General features: G+C 41.0%; 2 protein-coding genes across 3 annotated transcripts; one reads left to right on the top strand and one right to left on the bottom strand.

Moving 5' to 3' along the window:
- Positions 1–2,056: 2,056 nt before the first annotated feature.
- On the bottom strand, positions 2,057–9,377 carry LOC124873777 (zinc finger protein 239-like). Its single transcript, XM_047374736.1, has 2 exons — positions 9,109–9,377; positions 2,057–4,657 (listed from the first exon to the last, which is right to left on the bottom strand). The coding sequence occupies exon 2, from the start codon at positions 4,640–4,642 to the stop codon at positions 3,491–3,493; it is 1,152 nt and encodes a 383-aa protein (XP_047230692.1). The 5' UTR covers positions 4,643–4,657; positions 9,109–9,377; the 3' UTR covers positions 2,057–3,490.
- Positions 9,378–11,786: 2,409 nt separating this feature from the next.
- LOC124873749 (zinc finger protein OZF-like) lies at positions 11,787–23,613 on the top strand. Of its 2 annotated transcripts, XM_047374679.1 has the most exons (3): positions 11,787–12,055; positions 15,727–16,999; positions 21,241–23,613. In XM_047374679.1, the coding sequence occupies exons 2-3, from the start codon at positions 15,742–15,744 to the stop codon at positions 21,309–21,311; spliced, it is 1,329 nt and encodes a 442-aa protein (XP_047230635.1). In that variant the 5' UTR covers positions 11,787–12,055; positions 15,727–15,741; the 3' UTR covers positions 21,312–23,613. The 2 variants fall into 2 exon arrangements, with proteins under 2 accessions (XP_047230635.1, XP_047230633.1); XM_047374677.1 differs by lacking the exon at positions 21,241–23,613 and having other exon boundaries at positions 15,727–18,448.
- The last annotated feature ends 1,185 nt before the right edge of the window (positions 23,614–24,798 follow it).

Genomic DNA, 24,798 nt, shown 5'->3' with positions numbered 1-24,798 from the left:
AGCAGCAGCAGGTCTTTCTGCTCAAGGTCACACATAAAAAGAAAAGCGGTCCAGGTCTGTCCTGGTACTGGCTTTGGGAATATCTGGAAGCTCCTCAGTTTGGATTTGAAGCAAAGAAAAAACAAAACAAAAAAAACTTTGCAGGATCTTTTTACAACAATTAGAGGAAAGTGACAAAGAACAGAATATAAAACAACCCATAAAAATGCATCCTAAACCGAGTCTGAGAACTTAATCTTCCAGGTTTGGATTGTTCCAGTAGGACAGGTCTGATGGCAATGATGACTATTCATTTTAAAAACATAATTTTACTTTTTGAATTGGTTTTAAGAGCTTATGTAGGATTGTTTTTTATTTATTGAAAAACAAAATCTAAATACATTTATTTTATACTAACGAAAAGGTATTCTGTTTACCTACATTCAATACAAGCATTTTTTATGTAAATATAATACAATTATTTTCCTTAGAGATGTGACCTTTTCAGTTAAATTTAATTGATGTCAGGTGACAAAATGTGATTTAAATTATTCCCATTTTAGTCTAACTACTATAAAATTACATTAAAATCTGCTGTGAACATCAACACTGTTTGGCAGTCAAAATATAGGAAAATGTAAATCATCTTTAACAGGACACTTGTAATGCTGAGGATAAAAATCTCATTAATTCAAACAAAATGCTGAAACACTTTGATCACGTTACATGAATCTATGAAACATTAAAAGATTCAGACATGAAATACAAAAATGCAGGCTCTTTATCTGTGGTTCAAAACATTTCAAACATTTTCCATCCTAACATCCAAAGCTTCTTAATTAAACATGAAAGTCGTCCTGGTTTTTAGCTACTACTGACTGTTTGTTCTGTTCACCATCATCAATGTAATGACACCGTTTTTATTACACAGCTTAACCTATAAATGCTGCACTCCAAATGCAGCCTGAAAAACTGGATGCAACTCCTTCATCTGAGCAGGGGCACAGTTTGGAGGTGTGTACGCACCTAATTAAACATGCACTATTCTACAAACGGGGCACATTAATACCAAAAATAATGGTGCGTCTATGAAGATCGAACCAGAAGTTTATGGACAAAAACGGGAATAAAACAACTTGGTAGATAGAAAGGTAAGACCAGGCCATCTCAGACGCAGTAAGGCACCTAGCGGCCAGACAGGCCAATAGCCAGCTATTCTTAAGACAAAGGGTAATAAAACTCTGAGGTGGGGCCCAGTGGAAAAACGGTGAGACAATGGAGATGAGCACGAGGCTCAGATTGCAGCCTTAGTCTACTTAAGAGTACACTTTAACTCAAACTGAGTCAGCACTCAGTTGACCAAAAACACGGTGAACACACCGACATTCAGACTTTGCTGCGCAGCCGTGCTTCAGAAGTCAACAGTATTCAAACAGTTTAGAATGAACTTCAAATTATATTGCATGCAACGAGTTAATACCTTGGATCAACTGATGGTGATCCTAAATCACCTTAATCTACGTCTCACCTTATGAAACCTATCCGGTTAATAGAATGAAAGAATGAAATAACTTTGATGTCGGCTTCTTTCTCTTCAGCAGCCTGAAGATGGGTTGTAGGTCTGAAGAAAAAAAAGGAGGGAGTCATCACGCCTCCGTGAACAACTCAAAACGGTCAGCTTCTCCTCCGTGGTCCAATCGGGAAAAAAAAAAAAAGGATGAAACCATGGCAGTCGACTGAACAAAAAAAGGAGGAAACTCGTCAATGTGGATTTTTACCTGCCCCTTGGACAGCGGCTGACGGTCTTCCATCGGGATTTGAATGTCCTGATCTACTTATATGAGACAGATTTCCAGCTTTGTCAAGTTCTTCTGGGAATAGTTTATATGGAGACCCGCTTCTATTTCTCCAGAAACTCCTCGAGCAGTATCGACAGGACACTATGGCTGGAAATGGCGCCAAGTATTGGCTTTAGCTGCTATTTATCATTTCTGGCGGTGACGTTTGAGCTGCAGTGCATGCTGGGAATCACGTCAGTTTAGGTGGGATGCTGAAAAATAAATCACTTAAAGCCCTATTCATGTAAACCCTCAGAAAACTTTATATGAACACTTCAGTAAACCTTTAACACAATGAAGGAAGGGTTTTAATACCTAAATTACAAAGTTCTTTACATGAACCACAAGGAACAAAACTACAACCAAGATAAAATATAGCAGGGAACAAGACGACATGCAGGGGAAGTTTAGTTGTATTGCACCACTCATACACAAAGACATCTCAAGTCCTTTAACGACATCAAAATAACAAAAACTTTTAAGCTTGGTTCAAAAAGAGGGATCAAAGTTTTAAATATTAAAGTATGAACGTTGGAGTCATTCATCAGTTGTCAGGCTAACAGTTCATTACTGATAGAAAGCTGAATGCTGCCTTGCCTTGTTTAGTTCTGGTCCTGGAAACACAGAGTAAGCAGAACTATGACGATCTCAGGGGTCTCCATGCTTAACAAAAAACTCAGAAATGTATTTTGACCCAAAACCAATCAGTGCTTTATAGACCAGCAGAAGAATATTAAAATCTGTTCTTTCATAAACAGGTAGTACAGTGATTTAAGAACTGGTTCTGATATGCTCTATTTTCCTGGTGTTGGTCAGAACTCTGGCTGCAGTTGCCTGGTTGATTGTTAAACATAGAAAATAAAATCAAAGAGCGGTAAAGACACCATTACAATAATCTGACCTGCTTAAGATAAAAGCATACACCAGTTTCTTCTGTAGAAACATTCATCCTGGCAATGTTTTTAAGAGGATAGCCAGCTGGTTTAAAAACACTGGTTTTAAATTTAGGTCCAAGTCCAAAAATGACACAAATGCTTCTTGCAAAATAGTAATTCAACAGCATAAAAACCACTAAATCTAACAAACTTTGTCTTCATGTAGGACTTAAAACATTTGAGAGTTTTCTTCATTCTAACATCAAGAATGGTTGACGGACTAAATTTAAATAGTGTTTCTCTAGCCACATTCACCCAGTCGTACTTACAAACATACACACATTCATACACGGATACACAGATCGATAGGCAACTAGGGTTAAGTGCCTTACCCAGGGGAACGCCGACACTCAGGATGGTGCGTTGGGAGTCATTTGTTGTAATTTTGGTCACTGTGTGACCGTGTGCATTTGACCCTTTTGTAGGTAAGGAGAGACATTTATGTTCCGGGGTGTCTTTATATTTTATGAAGGTCATTAGTAATTAAATCAATAATTTCTATTTACCATTACATGCTTCAGTTACCAACCTGTATGGAGTATCCTGGAGGGGGCATCACAGGGGTGGCATTTACAGTGTCCTCCTAAACTCTCCCCGTAATAACTACAAATCTAAGATTTGATCAGATGGCCCAGTGGCTTTAAAAAGACATTCGAATTCTCCTTTAATACTAAAACCGATCTGATTTTTGCTCCTTACTTTGTAAATAAGAATGACCCTTTTGTTAGTCAATTTAAATCAGACTGAGAATGATGGCTTCTTACCCATATGAGTTCTCATGTGCACTGTCAGATTAGACTGCTGGATGAAACCTTTTCCACAGGTCAGACATGAGAAAGGCTTCTCACCTGTGTGGGTTCTAAGGTGGCGAGTCAAACCACTGGGCTGGATGAACGATTTATCACAGAGCTCACAATAATATGGCTTCTCACCTGTATGAGTTCTCATGTGCACCGTCAAGTTTGACTGTTGGGTGAAATCTTTTCCACAAGTCATACATGAGAAAGGCTTCTCACCTGTGTGAGTTCTTAAGTGATGAGCCAAGTGATTGGGTTGTGTGAAACATTTATCACACAGTTCACAAGGATAAGGCTTTACACCTGTGTGGGTTCTGGTGTGTCTGGCTCTAGTACTATGGTCAATAAAAGATTTACCACAAAAAGTACAAGGATATGGCTTCTCGCCTGTGTGAGTTCGCATGTGGACAGTCACGTACTTACGCTTAGCAAAGCCTTTGCCACATACTTCACAGCAAGGCAAATTTGTTTTATGTCTTTTTAATTCTGAATTGTCCATATTGACTCTGTGATTTCTGGTGTCCTGATGTCTCTTCTCTGGCTCAAGGTCTTTATCTCTACTTGATCCTGAGGCTTTCTGGTTGCTTCCTTGCTGATGTTGGTTCTTGTCTTCAAGGCGATTTGTAGAGAGGTTTTGGTTGTTTGTTTCCTGGTCATGGCTGTCTTTTCGATCACAACCAGGAGTCCTCATAAAGATGCCAGCTTCCTGGTTAATGACAAAGTGCTCTCCATCCTCATTGTTACAGAGATCCCCCTCTTCCTCTTTATTTTCTATAAGTTCAGGTTCCTCGTGTTCGTCTTTAATCTCTACAGGTTCTGGTTCGTCCTTTCTCTCGACCATCTGCTGCTGTTCTGGTTCACTGTTGAATATTTCCTCATCAGCAGTCGCCATAGGGCTGTTGGTCTCCTGCTTCACTAAAAGCTGTCCTTCATCCTGAAAGATCAACAGTTCAACCTGCTCTTCTTTAATTGGTTGAGGTTCTGGTTCCTCTTTTATTTTTATACTGTTTTGTATCTTGTGGTCAACAAAGGAGTTCCTCTCTTCAGTTATGAGAAAACGATCATCAAGAACCTTCCAGGTAGTAACAGACATGATGTTGTGGAAGACCTGGTGGAGTTGAGAATAGTGAAGGATTAATGAGAACATTTTGTAAAATACATTTTAGACGATCTTCAAAAATTGTTGACATGGAAATTATTTTAATTTATTTTTACCAGAAAATTAAGTACACTTTAATAATTATTTTAAGTATCAGGGGCTTTTGGGTAGCGCAGATATGGAGCAAAGTTGTTTGCTTGGATCTCCATTTTATTTTTTACAGTATTCGTTACCTTAAGATTTTCCACTTGTTACAAGCTTATAAAGAACAATACAAAGACAAACAGGAGGCAGCAGCGGATCAGAACCTGAACTCCACCAAGATACTAACAGGATAGAAAGACAGGAGGTCCAAGAGAGCAAGACCGGCGTGCATAGCAGGAGTTAACAGAAATGACAGCAAACTTAAACAGCAAATTGCATCATATTTTAGAGCCATAAAAACTACAAATATTCAGAGAATAAAACATAAATAAATCATTACTGGACTATCCAAGCAGATAAATATTGAAACCATTTTTGGCAACGAAACTGTTTATGACCATGACTGTCTTAAAAACAGTGTTTGTATCATTATACATATAATATTAATAATACCTCCCGAAGGAGGCGTCCAGAACAGATCCCCAAGCCACCTCAATTGACTCATCTCATTGTGGAGGAGCAGCGGCTCCACTCGGAGCCCCCCCAGATGGCCAAGCTCCTCACCCTATCTCTAAGGGAGTGCCACCCTGCTAAGGAAGCTCATTTCACCCGCTTGTACTCGGGATCTCGTTCTTTCGGTCACGAGCCAAATTTATTTTCACCACAATGGACCAACTCAGCGTCCTCATTACTGCGGCAGTCGCACTGACCTGTCTTGGTCTATTCTCCCCACACTCGTGAACAAGACCAGACCCCCTTCTGCCCTTGACTGCGCCTAGAAATCCTGTCCATGAAAGTTATTGACTTAATGCTGGAAATGCGGACCAAACTCCTAGTCTGCTTGTACAGAGACTGGATGGCCTCTAATAAGGGGCCCCCGATTTTGTACTCCTGGAGCGTCCCTCACGGGGACACGGTCGAATGCCTTCTCCAGGTTCATAAAAACACACGTGGGCCGGTTGGGCAAACTCCCATGAACCTTAACCTTTCTCTTAAGTTGTTGCTTCCAGGCACTATGTGATAATTTCCCAGTCATTGAAAGACTTTTTGTGTTTTCCTATAATCCACGGTACTCACAGTTAACACTCGTATCCTCACTGCTGTGCGGTAAGAGACCGTATGCTTCGGTCCATTCATCTTTAAATGCATGATTTTCATAGTCCACTTCATGTATTTTTGATGAAGCCATCTTCTTTTACTCATCTGTGCACCAAGTCATTGAACTATCAGCAAGCTGAGCTCCCAAGCTAGTAACTTAGCAATCCGCGTTCATGGACCCGCAGAGCTTCTTCTTCGTCGTTTTCTGTTGGTTGGCAAACAACGATGTGGTGCATTACTGCCACCAGCTGGCTTGGAGTGTGGACCAGAATGTTGCTGACCCACATAGCTGCCTGTTGCGCCTGTTCAAAAGTCAGACGCGGCAGCTGGCAGGAATAAAATGTTTATATCTACATAGTAAATGAGAAAATGCTTCGCGGTTAGGCTAGCAGCAGCAGCCCTGACTGAAGCAGCTCATTGCCTGACTTGCATCACATGCAGCCCAGGGCCGGATGCTCCCCAGGGCTACACCATATTAACACATAAGACACTGTTGGACAACATGCAGTAATACAGGTCCTTCTCAAAATATTAGCATATTGTGATAAAGTTCATTATTTTCCATAATGTCATGATGAAAATTTAACATTCATATATTTTAGATTCATTGCACACTAACTGAAATATTTCAGGTCTTTTATTGTCTTATTACGGATGATTTTGGCAAACAGCTCATGAAAACCCAAAATTCCTATCTCACAAAATTAGCATATCATTAAAAGGGTCTCTAAACGAGCTATGAACCTAATCATCTGAATCAACGAGTTAACTCTAAACACCTGCAAAAGATTCCTGAGGCCTTTAAAACTCCCAGCCTGGTTCATCACTCAAAACCCCAATCATGGGTAAGACTGCCGACCTTACTGCTGTCCAGAAGGCCACTATTGACACCCTCAAGCAAGAGGGTAAGACACAGAAAGACATTTCTGAACGAATAGGCTGTTCCCAGAGTGCTGTATCAAGGCACCTCAGTGGGAAGTCTGTGGGAAGGAAAAAGTGTGGCAGAAAACGCTGCACAACGAGAAGAGGTGACCGGACCCTGAGGAAGATTGTGGAGAAGGGCCGATTCCAGACCTTGGGGGACCTGCGGAAGCAGTGGACTGAGTCTGGAGTAGAAACATCCAGAGCCACCGTGCACAGGCGTGTGCAGGAAATTGGCTACAGGTGCCGCATTCCCCAGACCTGGGCTACAGAGAAGCAGCACTGGACTGTTGCTCAGTGGTCCAAAGTACTTTTTTTGAATGAAAGCAAATTCTGCATGTCATTCGGAAATCAAGGTGCCAGAGTCTGGAGGAAGACTGGGGAGAAGGAAAAGCCAAAATGCCGGAAGTCCAGTGCCAAGTACCCACAGTCAGTGATGGTCTGGGGTGCCGTGTCAGCTGCTGGTGTTGGTCCACTGTGTTTTATCAAGGGCAGGGTCAATGCAGCTAGCTATCAGGAGATTTTGGAGCACTTCATGCTTCCATCTGCTGAAAAGCTTTATGGAGATGAAGATTTCATTTTTCAGCACGACCTGGCACCTGCTCACAGTGCCAAAACCACTGGTAAATGGTTTACTGACCATGGTATCACTGTGCTCAATTGGCCTGCCAACTCTCCTGACCTGAACCCCATAGAGAATCTGTGGGATATTGTGAAGAGAACGTTGAGAGACTCAAGACCCAACACTCTGGATGAGCTAAAGGCTGCTATCGAAGCATCCTGGGCCTCCATAAGACCTCAGCAGTGCCACAGGCTGATTGCCTCCATGCCACGCCGCATTGAAGCAGTCATTTCTGCAAAAGGATTCCCGACCAAGTATTGAGTGCATAACTGTACATGATTATTTGAAGGTTGACGTTTTTTGTATTAAAAACACTTTTCTTTTATTGGTCGGATGAAATATGCTAATTTTGTGAGATAGGAATTTTGGGTTTTCATGAGCTGTATGCCAAAATCATCCGTATTAAGACAATAAAAGACCTGAAATATTTCAGTTAGTGTGCAATGAATCTAAAATATATGAATGTTAAATTTTCATCATGACATTATGGAAAATAATGAACTTTATCACAATATGCTAATATTTTGAGAAGGACCTGTATGTAAATGTTTAAAATCAGGCTGGGTCTGGATCCGAACTCTGGTCCGCTAATCCATGAGCTCTGCTGTAGAGGGTGTAAAGCTGGTCCAGTGTTCCACGGCCGGGACAAAAACCATAACATGACAACTCATTTCATTGATGCTCTCCTGAGGAGCCTACAATCAACATATTTATGGTTTAACCACAGTTATTAGTTGGCTCTAGAGTATAACCAGTAATGAAGAAAAATAAGATGAGAACGAAAATAAAACATTTGCAGAAAGGATCTCATTGTTGAAAGGGCTCATCAAGAGGAAGCTGCTAAATGTTTCCAGTGTAATAAACAGTATATACTGCAGAACAGTGTAGTCATTAAGACGTGGTGAACATATGAAACAACAGTGAGTGCAAATGTACAGGTTAACTCTGCAAATAACAGATGTTATATTTCTTAAACTTAGTTTCTCTATAGCATTTATTCCATATGAGACTCAATAAAGACTTTTAGTTCTACAATCTTGTATTTAAACAAAGCTTAATTAGTCTTTGTTTTAGTCATTGGTTTACTCCAGGGGTCCCCAGACCCTGGACTCCGGTCCAAATCTGGACCCAGTTAGCGTTTTGTCCGGACCGAAAAGTATTTTCTCATTTACTATGTAGATAGATTAGACATTTTATTCCTGCTGGCTGCCTTAGTGTTACTGTTAATAGTTACTGTAAATAATAAAAGTTACTAGCTTGGTATCTCACTCTTGCTCACAGTACAATGACTTGGTGGTGCACAGATGAGTGAGTAAAAGAAGAAGAGTTTGTCAAAAATACGTAAAGTGGACTATGAAAATCACACATTTTAAGATTAATGGAGAGAAGCATACGCTTTCCTTTTACCTTCTTCTCCTCTTCTATTGTTAATTAGCGGTTAACAAAAAACTGAAAGTGTGCTTTACCGCCATCAACTGGTATGGAGTGTGGTTCATCATGGATAATTATATATATTGTATACTCAAATTCTATTCAATCAATTTGTTTTTTAATCGTATATTTGTATGTTTCCTCCATAGCCTCCTTTGCAATGTGTCTAGTATCCTAAAACCTTCCTTTAAGCCTTTAGAATTCTCATATATTTTCGTTCTTGCTGATATTTCCTTTCCCATACCTGTAGGTTCTGATCTGATCTGGGTTTTCCAGCTGATATCCAGCAGTCTGAGCTGATGATCGATCTCTTCCTCCTAATGAACGATGTTTCTGAATATTTCTCCAGCAGCAGCAGTTAGTCGCTCTCTGATCAATTCTCTCAGATGATGAACCGAAGATGTTGTTACTGCAGACTCTGAAATATTCAGCTCACACAGCAAAAACCGACGATAAACAGAAGAAAACCTGGAAGCTAACGATGCTAGCGCCTTGTTGTTTACTTCCGCCGGAAGTCTCTCATGGAAATTTTCAACTGTAACAGTTACGACCCTTTAGGTTCCGCCTTCAGCTGTAAACATTTGTTTTTCTCCAGATATTTTAGTTCCTGTACCACACATAATTTGTGTCTGAATGATCTCAGTAGAATCTAAAATAAGAAATAATAAAACTGTTAGAAAGAGATAAATATGTAAAACAATATAGTCTCAAATTTTTTAAAATGCAGTAGCGGGCTGCTAATAACTGCTGATGATAAAAATCATTGATATGATAATTTTCCAGATTTTTTGATACATGACTATATCTGTAGAAAGAAAAAGAACCATACAAGAAAACAAACAGACAACGCAATAAAGACATTCAAAGCTGAACTTGGATTTGTAAACTGTAATGGAGTGTATAAAGAAAAGGATGTAGACTGAGGTTTTAAAACAAATTACAACACATTTACATCTTTATAAAACAAACTGCCCAATAATTTAGTACAACAACAGAAAACAGTAAGAGAATAAGCCATGGATCACAAATGATTACCAATGCTTCTAAGAAAAAAACATTTTTAGACAAGCAGAACAGAAATATAAAAGACACAAAAATAAATTGACACTGTTATGAGGATATAAAAGAGAAATTATTATACCAGCATTTTAGAAAAGAATAAACACAATATTAAATGTATATGGAAAAAACTCATATAATTAGAAAGAATTCATCCAAAATAGATTATCTTGAATATGTTGTTGATAATGATATAATCCAATTAGGATTTAAAACAACATAAATGATGTGATTAAATAATTTTATGTATTTTTTGAAGGTGTAGGACCAAAAATAGCAGGAACAATTTATAACTTGCAACAAAATGAGAGTGAACAGCTTGATAAGTTTACAATAAGAAACTCTAATTCAATATATTTGAAGCCTGTACAAATTCCATATTAGAAATACAGGGGTTGGACAATGAAACACCTGGTTTTAGACCACAATAATTTATTAGTATGGTGTAGGGCCTCCTTTTGCAGCCAATACAACATCAATTCGTCTTGGGAATGACATATACAAGTCCTGCACAGTGGTCAGAGGGATTTTAAGCCATTCTTCTTGCAGGATAGTGTCCAGGTCACTACGTGATACTGGTGGAGGAAAATGTTTCCTGACTCGATCCTCCAAAACACCCTAAAGTGGCTCAATAATATTTAGATCTGGTGACTGTGCAGGCCATGGGAGATGTTCAACTTCACTTTCATGTTCATCAAACCAATCTTTCACCGGTCTTGCTGTGTGTATTGGTGCATTGTCATCCTGATACACGGCACCACCTTCAGGATACAATGTTTGAACCATTGGATGCACATGGTCCTCAAGAATGGTTCGGTAGTCCTTGGCAGTGACGCGCCCATCTAGCACAAGTATTGTGCCAAGGGAATGCCATGATATGGCAGCCCAAACCATCACTGATCCACCCCCATGCTTCACTCTGGGCATGCAACAGTCTGGGTGGTACGCTTCTTTGGGGCTTCTCCACACCGTAACTCTCCCGGATGTGGGGAAAACAGTAAAGGTGGACTCATCAGAGAACAATACATGTTTCACATTGTCCACAGCCCAAGATCTGCGCTCCTTGCACCATTGAATCCGACGTTTGGCATTGGCATGAGTGACCAAAGGTTTGTCTATAGCAGCCCGGCCGTGTATATTGACCCTGTGGAGCTCCAGACGGACAGTTCTGGTGGAAACAGGAGAGTTGAGGTGCACATTTAATTCTGCCGTGATTTGGGCAGCCGTGGTTTTATGTTTTTTGGATACAATCTGGGTTAGCACCAGAACATCTCTTTCAGACAGCTTCCTCTTGCGTCCACAGTTAATCCTGTTGGATGTGGTTCGTCCTTCTTGGAGGTATGCTGACATTACCATGGATACCGTGGCTCTTGATACATCTCAAAGACTTGTTGTCTTGGTCACAGATGCGCCAGCAAGACGTGCACCAACAATTTGTCCTCTTTTGAACTCTGGTATGTCACCCATAATGTTGTGTTCATTTCAATATTTTGAGCAAAACTGTGCTCTTACCCTGTTAATTGAACCTTCACACTCTGCTCTTACTGGTGCAATGTGCAATCAATGAAGACTGGCTACCAGGCTGGTCCAATTTAGCCATGAAACCATATCAATGATTTTTATCATCAGCAGTTATTAGCAGCCCGCTACTGCATTTTAAAAAATTTGAGACTATATTGTTTTACATATTTATCTCTTTCTAACAGTTTTATTATTTCTTATTTTAGATTCTACTGAGATCATTCAGACACAAATTATGTGTGGTACAGGAACTAAAATATCTGGAGAAAAACAAATGTTTACAGCTGAAGGCGGAACCTAAAGGGTCGTAACTGTTACAGTTGAAAATTTCCATGAGAGACTTCCGGCGGAAGTAAACAACAAGGCGCTAGCATCGTTAGCTTCCAGGTTTTCTTCTGTTTATCGTCGGTTTTTGCTGTGTGAGCTGAATATTTCAGAGTCTGCAGTAACAACATCTTCGGTTCATCATCTGAGAGAATTGATCAGAGAGCGACTAACTGCTGCTGCTGGAGAAATATTCAGAAACATCGTTCATTAGGAGGAAGAGATCGATCATCAGCTCAGACTGCTGGATATCAGCTGGAAAACCCAGATCAGATCAGAACCTACAGGTATGTTACCTGTACGGTGGCCTGAATGAACTAACACTGGAACACAGAGAATATGATCAGGGGACTAGTTGATGCCGCGGAGGAAGCAGGACGTGTCTGTCGATGTTTTTGTGTCTTTTCTTTGTGTTTGTGCGAAACTGCGAACTGTAAACGACCAGATCAAGGAATAGAAAGTCAGACTTTAAAACAGAAACAGTTTATCTAAACGCCTCTAAAGAATATTTTAGTTTAAATGTCTTTGTTAAGAGGGGAGCGCACAGCAGCTTAAGAAGTAGATCCAAATGACTGCGTTGATTTGGTTAAATAATCTTAGAGACCGAAACATTCTCATTAATTTATTTCGTATTTTGTCCCAGTAATGATTTCTGCACAGGGATTGTTTTATGAGAATGAAAATGAACGGTTCTGAACGTCGTGGTGTTTCTTAGTACTTCTGCTTTATCTGTTATCACATTTCTGGAACCACTGACATTGAACGCTCAGAGTATATTTGTGTAATGGCAGTTACATTTTGGATCTGGTTGATTGGGTTTACCGAACTGTAGACTAATAACAGCCTCACCTGAGTTCTCTGACGCACCCAGAACCAATTCATCTTCATCCTTATCATATGTGACCTCTTCCTGTCTGCCTTTTACTTTAATTTATTTCAGTTTTCCTTACTCCTGGTCATATCCTCACATAAACCCTGATCAAAACATTTTAAATGAAATTAGGGTTGAATGTTATATAGACCTACATGCACGCCTGACACAGACCTTGGATAATCTGTACTTACTTATGCTAACATGTCCACGACAAACATGTCAAACAACATTTAGGCTTCAAGGCATACGACCTTTAAGGTGACTGTGTTGCTCTTCATGATAAGGGCGGGCTCCCAATGCAGGGGAACCTGATTCTTTTGAGGAAAACTACCTTTGCACGACACCTGTCTGAACCATCGAACGTTCACCTCAGAGCCGTTGTTTCCTTATGAATAAACAAACACATCAAGTCTCACTCAAAGCTGACGTCATGTTTCCAGAAATAACAGGAGTGGGAGGGAGGCAGGCAGCTTTAGTGCTAACCCTTCTTCCAAAGGGTTTAATGCCTCTGGTTCTGAATAAATATATACATCAAAAATGAAAACAACGTAAGATAGCCTTTTGTTTTCTCTTATTATTTCTAAAAATATGATTAGGTCATTAGTGTGTTTGTGGGGAGGACAAAAAATGTCAAGACTCCATATGTATTTATGTATTTTTAACTTTAATTTTATCAAGTTAGTGGTGGAACAAACAACTCGTACTGAAAAAGATCAGAGTTTCTACTGTTGCTACTGATAGGGAATGTTCAGCATAATAATGCAAGTAACTACACCCTCTTGAAAATCATTAAACTTCAATTTCTAAAGAACATTTAATACTGAAACTGGAAGACATTTTAAATATCTAAAATAAATAACCCAAAACAATAAATAAAATAGATTATGAAATCTAATAAGTAAACAAAATAGCCCTTCAAGGTTAGGTTCAGGCAGGGAAAACAGATAAAGCTGCCAGTTTTATAAACAAAATGTGCAAACTAACAACAAAAGCACTCCCTTTAAATAAGAGCAGATGCCTCAACAGACCATATGGGAATCTGTAGCTACTTTAGTCAGTTAAACGCTCCAGTGATTGTTGAGTGTCGGGAAGACAAAGACAGCCCGGTTGTAGTTTTTTTTTTTCCCAGCTGGTAAAACTGCATTGGATGATTTTGTTTAAGGTGCCGATGCAGGTTAGTTGCGTTGCCGTGTGTAGTTTTGCGACTGTTTTACTACAAATGCGATCCACAGTAATTCAATTTGAATCCAAAGTGCTCCCACACTGCAGCTCTCGCTTTTGGCTTTGAAAGCAATTCCATCTCCTCACGAGACTCTCGTGCTACAGTCTGAGGTACATAACGAGACCATGCGCCTGTCAAGTACCTGACGCAAGAGTTCCCTCCTGCCTACGCTAAGGAAACGAGAAGGAAGGGGTCACCCAGTCTCTTTATTAGAAAGCGAGGGAGACACAAGGACAACAAAAAGGCCTGCAAACAGAAATTATCGAGCTCATTTTAATTTATTATGCGATTCATTTAATTTATGCGATTAATTGAGTTATTGCTTATTGGCCTATCTGTCTTAATAATCCTAGTAATGTTTAAATCAGATCTGAGCTGGGCATTGTTCATATAAATGTTAAAAGCTTACTCCCTGAACTGCGTCTGGTGAAAATCTGGGTTAAGCGTCTTACCCTGTAATTCTTGTGATTTCTGAAACATGACTTAAGAAATCAGTTTCTGAAAAGGAAATTGCCATTAATGGCTACAAGGTTTTCTGCTGTGACCATCCAAAGAAAGTTGACAAATTTAACTCTTTGATATTAGCATCAGTCTCCCAAACTAAGCACTTTAATTTCCTCGCATTGGCTTATTGCTTTAGACCTCTGAATAAAGCAAGATTCCATTACTTTAAATGCCCTTGATAAATATCAACAAATGTCTAAAAAACAAGAAGTATATACAAAATCATTGCACCAACAATGTGCTACATTTACTAACGCATGAGAAGAACAGCACTAAAACTAATATTGTAGCAGTAAGCTATCAAATCCAACAAACAACAGCGATGGTTGATTAACAGGTTTTGCTGAGCTGCAATCATCTAAATCAGGTGCTTTAAAGCAGGGAAATGTCAGAAACCTCGCCGGGACGGACTTTGAACACCCCTGCCCTAGTAGCCTACATGAAAAATGTAAATTCTTAAACAATAGCAAAAAAAGTTTAGGAGCGCACAGTAGTAACAAAAGCTGTAATTCCATTACTACAGTTACTGACAATATTTTTACACAAACTATATGTAAGATACCTTTTAAAATGTTAATGGTACCACAAATTGAGCACAACTTTTAAACAAGACCCAAACATAGTTAACGAGTTAGCTAACGCTAGCATCACGAACATCACTGAATGCATTTGGATCACGTGAAATGTTTGTGTGACTAAACAGCTTTTTTTATGTGTGATCAGCTGTTTTAGGATGTTATTAAATGTAGCGCCACCTACCTACATGTAATCCATAAAGCTGATTTGTCCTTTTTAATTTTCTTTCAACCTTCAAGCATGGTTTATGGTTTGTAAATAATACAATTATATTTCGGTATGACCCGCTCCAGCCATTGTGGTCCTTAATTTTATTGCATTCGCTCTTGAGTTTTATACGGTAATGTTTTATAACAACGTTACCTCTTGGAAAACCTTCTCAATTCTCCTGGTCTCATGGCCAATTAGTAAACAGCAGTATGTTTACGTCACATGTAGTCTCACATATACTCATCCCCATCATACCTGATCAGGAGCAAGGACCAAAAAAGTAGGTTGACAAATGGCAGATATGAGCATAACATCTGATGGCTTTGATAACAACGTTTCATTTGAATTAAAATTTAAAATAAACTCCTCAGGAGAAATAACCAAATTTTACCAGAAGGAAACATTTATTTTAACCGCATGCTACGTGCAAAGGTTCAGTAATGAAATCCTATTTTAGAATATGATTTTTAATACAGAATTAATCTCCCCATTAATGGGGTGTAAGCCATAGTGAGATATTAGCCCCATCCATTCACTACATTAATGTTGTTCTACTGTTCTTCATTCCCCAGGCCTTCCACAGCATCATGTCTGTTACTACTTGGGAGGTTCTTGAGGACCACCTTCTCAAAACTGAAGAGAGGAACTCTGTTCTTGACCACAAGATGCCAAACGTTGCAGAAATAAAAGAGGAACAGGAGGAAGCAGAAACACAGCAGTTGTGTGTGCCAAAAATGGAACCAGAACATCAAGCAGTTCGAGAAGAACATATTGAACTGCGGATCTTTGAGGATGAAGGTCAGCTTTTAGTGAAGCAAGAGGCCAGCACCTCTATGGTGACTCCTGCCTATCAGGAAATATTCAACCATATACCAGAACTGCAGCAGATCACTGAGATAAAGGAGGAACTAGAACCTTTACAAAATAAAGAGAAACAAGAACCAGAACCTTTGGAGATTAAAAAGGAACCAGAGGATCATTGCAGTAATCAGGATGAAGACCAGCTTGCAGTGAAGCAGGAGACTGATAGCTTTATGGTGACTCCTACTAATAAGCAAGAAGACAACAGTGAACCAGAACCAAACAAGAACCTGCTCCTTTCTGCAAACTGCCCTGAAGATGAGAACCTACATCAACAGAGAAGGAACCAGAAAGACTCAGGATCTAGTAGAGATAAGGACCTTCAGCCAGAGAAGAGACACCAGGACACCAGAAATCACAGGGACAATGTGGACAAGTCAAAACCAAAAAGACATAAAAAAAACACGGCTTCTTGTGAAATATGTGGTAAATGTTTCAGAACACGTAACTATTTACCTGTGCACATGAGAATCCACACAGGTGAGAAGCTGTATCCTTGTGAAGTGTGTGGTACATCTTTCAGACACATAGATTATTTGAATAAACACAAAAGAACTCACACAGGTGAGAATCCTTATTCTTGTGAGTTTTGTGATAAACCATTTAAAAATGGCAGTAATTTGGCTCGTCACCTTAGAACTCATACAGGTGAGAAGCCTTATTCTTGTAAGTTTTGTGACAAATCTTTTCGACAAAGTCAACATTTGGCTCGTCACCTTGGAACCCATGAAGAAGAAAAGCCTTTCTCATGTGTGACATGTGGAAAAGGTTTCATCTGGAAATCTGCTTTAACTTCGCACATGAGAACTCACACAGGTGAGAAACCATTTCCTTGTGAAGTGTGTGAAAAATCTTTCAAAGCACATAGCAGTTTGGCTCGTCACCTGACAACACACGAAGAGGAGAAGCCTTTTTCATGTCTGACCTGTGGAAAAGGTTTCATCTGGAAATCCGCTTTAAGTTTGCACATGAGAACTCACACAGGTGAGAAACCATTTCCTTGTGAAGTTTGTGGTAAACATTTTGTACAAAGTCACGATTTGACTCGTCACCTTAGAACTCACACAGGTGACAAGCCTTATTCTTGTGACTTGTGTGATAAATCTTTTCGACAAAGTCACAGTTTGACTCGTCACCTTAGAACTCACACAGGTGAAAAGCCTTATTCTTGTGACTTGTGTGATAAATCTTTTAGAACGAGGGCAATTCTGGTACGTCACTGTAGAACTCACACAGATGAGAAGCCTTATTCTTGTGACTTGTGTGATAAATCTTTTAGAGACCTTCGTAATCTGGCATGTCACAAAAGAACTCACACAGGTGAAAAGCCTTATTCTTGTAGGTTGTGTGATAAATCTTTTCGAGAAAATCACAATTTGACTCGTCACCTTAGAACCCACACAGGTGACGAGCCTTAGTTTTATAAGATGGGTCACAAATCTTTCAAAATGAGGGCTGGTCTGGCACTTCACTATAGAATACACAGCTGAGAAGCCTTATTCTTGTGACTTATGTGAGCAAATCTACCTGATTTATTAAGAAATTTTATAATCAAATCAGTCCTATCAAATTCCCATTTAGTTGCATTAGTTCCAATGTAATCTTAGTTATATTACAGAGCAGCCGAACGTTGTTTATGCCAATTTGTAAAAGGTTTTCAATTGAAGGATTTCCAGCTGATTGCATTGAGTAGGTCACTGACTTTGCAGCAATCCTGCATACTGAGCAATCATGTAACGACAGTGGAAAGTAAATACTTCCTTTTAACAGTTCATCATACCCCGTTAGCAGCCATGACGGTGACTAGGTTAAACACAGAAAGGTGGGTCAAGTGTATCATGTATAAAGGGAGAACAGGAAGGTTTGGCAGCGAGAGCTTAGCTGGTGGCCACAGCAGATCACAGAAAATATTGACCTGGTGAAACTTCTGCAAGTGAATAAACAGAGAGAGCATAAAGTTAATGACACGCAGTTTCTTGTAGCAAATTTGGTTCTGAGGAGAAACTTGGGGTCCAGGAGGGAAGAGATGATTGGGAGGGGAATCCTTGATAGGGGCTAGATGACTTCGTTTAGTGTAATTACTTTGTAATGGCCTTACAGGAGGAACAGGTTTTTAATATTTAGCTTGTCCGAATCACCATTTCATCAGAAGGGTTTTGGAGTGGAGCTTGAAGTTGGTGGCTCTACTAAGGGTCCTCCAGAAATGAGTTTTTCAGTACAGGGATCTGTGTGGATGACTGTTTCTTCTGTCAGTTGTAAAAGAAGCTGGACACTAGGAAGTTGCATTTAAAACTATCCAACGCTATGTCTCTTTATGTCATGTACAGGTCCTTCTCAAAATATTAGCATATTGTGATAAAGTTCATTATTTTCCATAATGTCATGATGAAAATTTAACATTCATATATTTTAGATTCATTGCACACTAACTGAAATATTTCAGGTCTTTTATTGTCTTAATACGGATGATTTTGGCATACAGCTCATGAAAACCCAAAATTCCTATCTCACAAAATTAGCATATCATTAAAAGGGTCTCTAAACGAGCTATGAACCTAATCATCTGAATCAACGAGTTAACTCTAAACACCTGCAAAAGATTCCTGAGGCCTTTAAAACTCCCAGCCTGGTTCATCACTCAAAACCCCAATCATGGGTAAGACTGCCGACCTGACTGTTGTCCAGAAGGCCACTATTGACACCCTCAAGCAAGAGGGTAAGACACAGAAAGAAATTTCTGAACAAATAGGCTGTTCCCAGAGTGCTGTATCAAGGCACCTCAGTGGGAAGTCTGTGGGAAGGAAAAAGTGTGGCAGAAAACGCTGCACAACGAGAAGAGGTGACCGGACCCTGAGGAAGATTGTGGAGAATGGCCGATTCCAGACCTTGGGGGACCTGCGGAAGCAGTGGACTGAGTCTGGAGTAGAAACATCCAGAGCCACCGTGCACAGGCGTGTGCAGGAAATGGGCTACAGGTGCCGCATTCCCCAGATCAAGCCACTTTTGAACCAGAAACAGCGGCAGAAGCGCCTGACCTGGGCTACAGAGAAGCAGCACTGGACTGTTGCTCAGTGGTCCAAAGTACTTTTTTCAGATGAAAGCAAATTCTGCATGTCATTCGGAAATCAAGGTGCCAGAGTCTGGAGGAAGACTGGGGAGAAGGAAATGCCAAAATGCCAGAGGTCCAGTGTCAAGTACCCACAGTCAGTGATGGTCTGGGGTGCCGTGTCAGCTGCTGGTGTTGGTCCACTGTGTTTTATCAAGGGCAGGGTCAATGCAGCTAGCTATCAGGAGATTTTGGAGCACTTCATGCTTCCATCTGCTGAAAAGCTTTATGGAGATGAAGATTTCATTTTTCAGCACGATCTGGCACCTGCTCACAGTGCCAAAACCACTGGTAAATGGTTTACTGACCATGGTATCACTGTGCTCAATTGGCCTGCCAACTCTCCTGACCTGAACCCCATAGAGAATCTGTGGGATATTGTGAAGAGAACGTTGAGAGACTCAAGACCCAACACTCTGGATGAGCTAAAGGCCGCTATCGAAGCATCCTGGGCCTCCATAAGACCTCAGCAGTGCCACAGGCTGATTGCCTCCATGCCACGCCGCATTGAAGCAGTCATTTCTGCAAGAGGATTCCTGACCAAGTATTGAGTGCATAACTGTACATGATTATTTGAAGGTTGACGTTTTTTGTATTAAAAACACTTTTCTTTTATTGGTCGGATGAAATATGCTAATTTTGTGAGATAGGAATTTTGGGTTTTCATGAGCTGTATGCCAAAATCATCCGTATTAAGACAATAAAAGACCTGAAATATTTCAGTTAGTGTGCAATGAATCTAAAATATATGAATGTTAAATTTTCATCATGACATTATAGAAAATAATGAACTTTATCACAATATGCTAATTTTTTGAGAAGGACCTGTATACTCCTTCAGCAGTTTAAGCTCCCAGTATTTTGAACTAGAAAATGCTCACTCTGTTTGCACTGATCAGTTTAATAATTATAACATCTTCCACCTTGTTAAGAAGCGATATGTATCCAGGGTCTCACATCAGTCATTTCCTATGTTTGTACACTCATTTTAGACCACTAATATCCTCTGACCAAGGTCTTCCCAGTGAGCATTTTTCAGTTGAAAGAATCTCTCCCAAATGTCTAAATTGTACGTAGACACCTGGCTTAGGTTATCCTGAGAAATCTCTGCTGCTTTAGGCTCAGACTGCTGGATGACATAAGGCCGCTGCAGCTGCATTTCTGCTCCATTCACACTATAAATTGGTGAATTATCTTCAGTCCGGTGCAGTTGTCAGAGCACAGCCTGAATGTACATCCACACCTTTGATGACAATGTGTTTCCATCTGCCCATACAGTACAGATGTGTAAATATGTCTGAATACTTTCAGAAAAGGTTTATGTGAGATTTCTGTATAAAACATCCTTTTTTTTTTTTAAGTATGGACGTTTTCTGGGAAAATTGAATTATAGGTTTTCATTATGTCTATGCAGTAATTATGAAAATTAACTGATATACAAGTACTTTAAATACATAGGTTTCACTTTTTGAATTTAGTTAAGTAAATAAATTTGTTGACAAGATCTACCTGCAGCCTCAATAGTGACCTTTGACTAAATCAGGTCTCCATCCAGCCTCAACATTGAAGTCAAGTTTGTTGCTCAGTGGGTTGTTGTTGCTCCCACTCTGGAATAACAAGCTGTGGGGATTGTACATCTCAGTGCTGTGAAACAGTCTTCCTCTGGAGCGTAGGATGCAAAACTCTACGGAATGGTTTAAATCACACTTGAAGACTCTGATTTTTTAAACTAATAATATTTTTATTTATTTTGTTTTTACTGTTCAATTCTCCTACTGATGTTGTATTTTGTTCTGAGTTCTATTTTTTTAAAGCATTTTGCCATGTCCTCTATAAATAAAGCATTACTTACACATTAAGTGATCTGTGTTCTTTTGTTTTAAGATGAGGTAACTCTAATGTCAATCACCTTTATAAGATTGAGGTTTGTCTTTGACTTCTTGCAAAATGCACCCATAAAACAACAAAAGATTAAAACCACAGTTGTTAAACAAATATAGAATGTAAAACAATATCTTAATTGATGTGCTCTTTTGCATTCAATATGTCATATTTGAAATGACTTGAGTCTATTAAACTTTTACATTTGTTTCTAAATAAACTCTTCTTTTTGTGGCAGAGGCAAAAACTCTGGCCTGGGAGGTCTTAAGTGAGGCCACGGAGAAGGACTACTGGTCGACCTCAAAGTGATTTTGGCAAACCGTCCGAAACCTCAGGAGAGGGAAGTGGTGCTTTGCCTACACTGTTCATAGTGGGAGTGGGGAGCTGCTGACCTCAACTGGGGACATTATCGTGCGGTGGAAGGAGTACTTTTAGGATCTCCTCAATCCTGCCGTCATGCATTCCCTGGTGGAAGCAGATGCTGGGGACTCGGGGTTGGACTCGTTCATCACCCAGGCTGAAGTCACCGAGGTGGTTAAAAAGCTCCACCCGCTTCAGGGGTGGATGAGATTCGCCCTGAGTACCTCAAGTCTCTGGGTGTTGTGTGGCTGTCATGGTAGACACGCCCCTTCAACATTGCATGGTGGTCGGCGAAGTGAAATTAGAAGGGAGACCAGAGGGTGTGTTCCAATTACAGGGGGGATCACACACCTCAGCCTCCCTAGTAAGGCCTATGTCAGGGTATTGGAGAGGAAAGTTCAGCCAATAATCGAACTTCGGCTTCAGGGAGAACAATGTAGTTTTCACCCCAGCCGTGGAACACTGGACCAGTTCTACACCATCTGCAGGGTGCTGGATGGTTAATGGGAGTCCGCCCAATCGGTCCACATGGGTTTTGTGGACCTGGAAGGAATCTGACCGTTGCCCTAGTGGTGCCCTGTAGGGGGCACTCTAAGAATCTGGGGCCCTTTATCAGGGGCCATTCGATCTCTGTACAAGCGGAACAGGAGTTTGGTCTGCATTGCCGGCACTAAGTCGGACTTGTTCCCGGTGCATGTTGGACTCCGGCAGGGCTGCCCTTTTTCACTGGTCCTGTCCATAACTTTCATGGACAGGACTTCTAGGCGCAGCCAAGGGCAGGAGGGGATCTAGTTTAGGGACCAGTGGATATCATCTCGTCTTTTTGCAGATGATGTGGTCTTGCTGGCCCCTTCTAGGCAAGACCTACAGCATGTAATGGGGCATTTCACAGCTGAGTGTGAAGCGGCTGAGATGAGTATCAGCTCCTTCAATCCTGAGGCCATGGTTCTCGACCGGAAAAGTGTGGCTTGCCTTCTTCAGGTTGAAGGGGAGTTCCTGCCTCAGGTGAAGGAGTTCATGTATCTCGCGGTCTTGGTCACGGGTGAGGGGAGAATGATGTGGGAGGTAGACGGCTCCGTGCAGCCGCCGCAGTAGTGAGGAAGCTGTGCCGGTCCATTGTGGTGAAGGTAGAGCTGAGCCGAAAAGTGTAGCTCTCGATTTACCGGTGGGTATACTTTCTTAACCTCATCTATGTGCATGAACTTTGGGTCATGACCAAAAGAACGAGATCCCAGATACAGATAGCAAAAATGAGCTTCCTCCACAGGGTGGCCAGGCACTCCCTTAAAGATAGGGTGAGGAGCTCGGCCATCCGGGAGGAGCTCGGAGCAGAGCCGCTGTTCCTCCACAGAATGGAGTTGAGGTGGCTCCGGCATCTGTATTGGACATTTCCTGGATGCCTCCCCCGGTGTTCCAGGCACGTCCTACCAGGAAGAGGCCCAGGGAACAGCCCAGGACATGTCTCTTGGCTGGACTAGGAACGCCTTGGGCTTCCCCCAGAGGAGCTAGAGCAGGTGTCTGGGGAGAAGGAAGTCTGGGCGTCTCCACTAAGTCTGTTGCCCCTGCGACCTGGTCCCGGATAAAGTAGAGGACGACAATGAAACGCTTCTTCTTTGTGTTGTCTTATTTTCCCAGATAGGTTTCAAAGTTACTGAAAGACTGAGAAATCTTGCTTTGACTGAAAGCTAATTCTTAATGATTGACTGTCTTTACCGTTTGGAGTCCTTGACAAACTTATGTTATTATTTTTGCATAATTATTGTTTTCCAAAAGTGTTCCAATCACAAGTCACAACGCTGATAGGTGCCTTTGATACATTTTTACATGCAAATGTGTCTTAGGACAAGTCCAGAGTAGGATCATACTGGTTCATATTCACTTTTTCATCTTAAGACTCACTATTTTTTCATTTAATATTTAAAGTAATTATATTTTGGTAACATTTGCTGCACCCAGAAGTCTCTTTGTTTTTTGCATACATTGGGCCACATTGTAACAATTCCAGTAATAATAAATATAAAATGATCACAGATTGGTGGGGTGTGCAATGCAGCTGTGGAGCATGTCTTGTGCCTGCACTGGGGCGGATGGTGGGTTGTGCTCGGCCTGGAGCGGCTGGTGTGCTTTGGGGTGTGCTGGCTCACTCCCGATAGCTGCTTGCCAGGGCCGGGATTCCTGGGCTCTGTCGGGCCTCTGCTTGGGGAGTGATGTGTCTCAGGTCTCTGGGTCCATGGCTGGATCTGCTCAGGTGTAGACAGCTGCCGGCGGGGCCTGTGGGCGCTTGTTGCTGCTCCTTGGGGCTTCTGCACTGTGGCTGCTATGTGGTTCCCCTGGGACTCTCCCCTGCTCTTGTCTGGGGGGGTTGCGGTAGATGGTTCTCCTGGGGTTCCTGTGCTCTGGGGGGCCTTTGGATGTCTATAGATCAGATCTCCTGCCATATGTCGATATGCCCCTGGGCAAGGCACTTGACCTCAAGTTGCCTACCGATCTGCATATCGGTGTATGAATGTGTGAGCGCTAGTGAGTGTGATTGGGTGAATGTGGCTCTAGTGTAAAGCGATCTGAGCGGTGTGTGTGACTGGAAAAGCGCTATATAAGTTCAGTCCATTTACCATTTATTTCCTCCGTATATGTCCCAGGTCCAGCGGGGCAGGTCTGTGTCTCCTCACACTTGCCCTTGGGACTCTCCCCTGCTGTTCTCTGAGGGGGTTGCGGTACTACCGGAGGTGGTTCTCCTGGGGTTCTTGTGCTCTGGGGGGCCTTTTGGATGGCTCGGATGTCCTCCGTATCTGTCCCAGGTCCAGGGGGGCAGGTCTATGGCTCCTCACACTTGCTATTGCATAATTTTATAGAGAAACCTTGTATACATAAACGCGCTCACACTCAGACCCACAGGTGAATAGATTCAGGTGTTAACAGAAACACAAAATAGTCAGTAATCAGTCAGTCATTTTCAACCACTTATGGATACACAAAATATTGAGCCGCATTTACCACTAATTACATACCGTGTACCTTTTGGTAAAAAAGCTGTTATTATGTATGTTTCTGCAGGTGTAGAAGCAAGCAGGGTGTTATCTTGTAACCTTTTCATCCTTCTTTCTCTCCTCCATCTCTCCCTTTTTCCTTTTTGCCCCACCTCTCTCTCTTTCGTGCTTCTTATTTTTTCCTTTTCATTTCTATCTCCATGTCTGTAACAATTGAAATAATCCCAAAGCAGTTTCTAATAAAGTTTCTTTTATAAATATCAGGCAGAGCATTAAAGCGTTTTCTTATATTAGATTATACTAAGTTCATTCACACACTAAAATTATTTGTTGAACAGGAACTCAAACACCGGGAGCAACACAGTAGCTGGAGGCGGAACTTAAGAGGCCATAACAATTTCTGGTGTAAATCTCCATGTGAGACTTCCAGTGGAAGTAAAGTGCTAGCA

The sequence above is a fragment of the Girardinichthys multiradiatus genome, chromosome 9 (assembly GCF_021462225.1).
Source record: "Girardinichthys multiradiatus isolate DD_20200921_A chromosome 9, DD_fGirMul_XY1, whole genome shotgun sequence".
In the NCBI taxonomy this organism is placed as follows: Eukaryota; Metazoa; Chordata; class Actinopteri; order Cyprinodontiformes; family Goodeidae; genus Girardinichthys; species Girardinichthys multiradiatus.
The sequence above is the reverse complement of the archived record's forward strand: the minus strand, read 5'-3'. Positions and strand labels throughout refer to the sequence as shown.

Excerpts from the sequence above, each read along its gene's own strand:
- LOC124873777 (XM_047374736.1), bottom strand. The coding sequence starts at position 4,642 with ATGTCTGTTACTACCTGGAAGGTTCTTGATGATCGTTTTCTCATAACT.
- LOC124873749 (XM_047374677.1), top strand. The coding sequence starts at position 15,742 with ATGTCTGTTACTACTTGGGAGGTTCTTGAGGACCACCTTCTCAAAACT.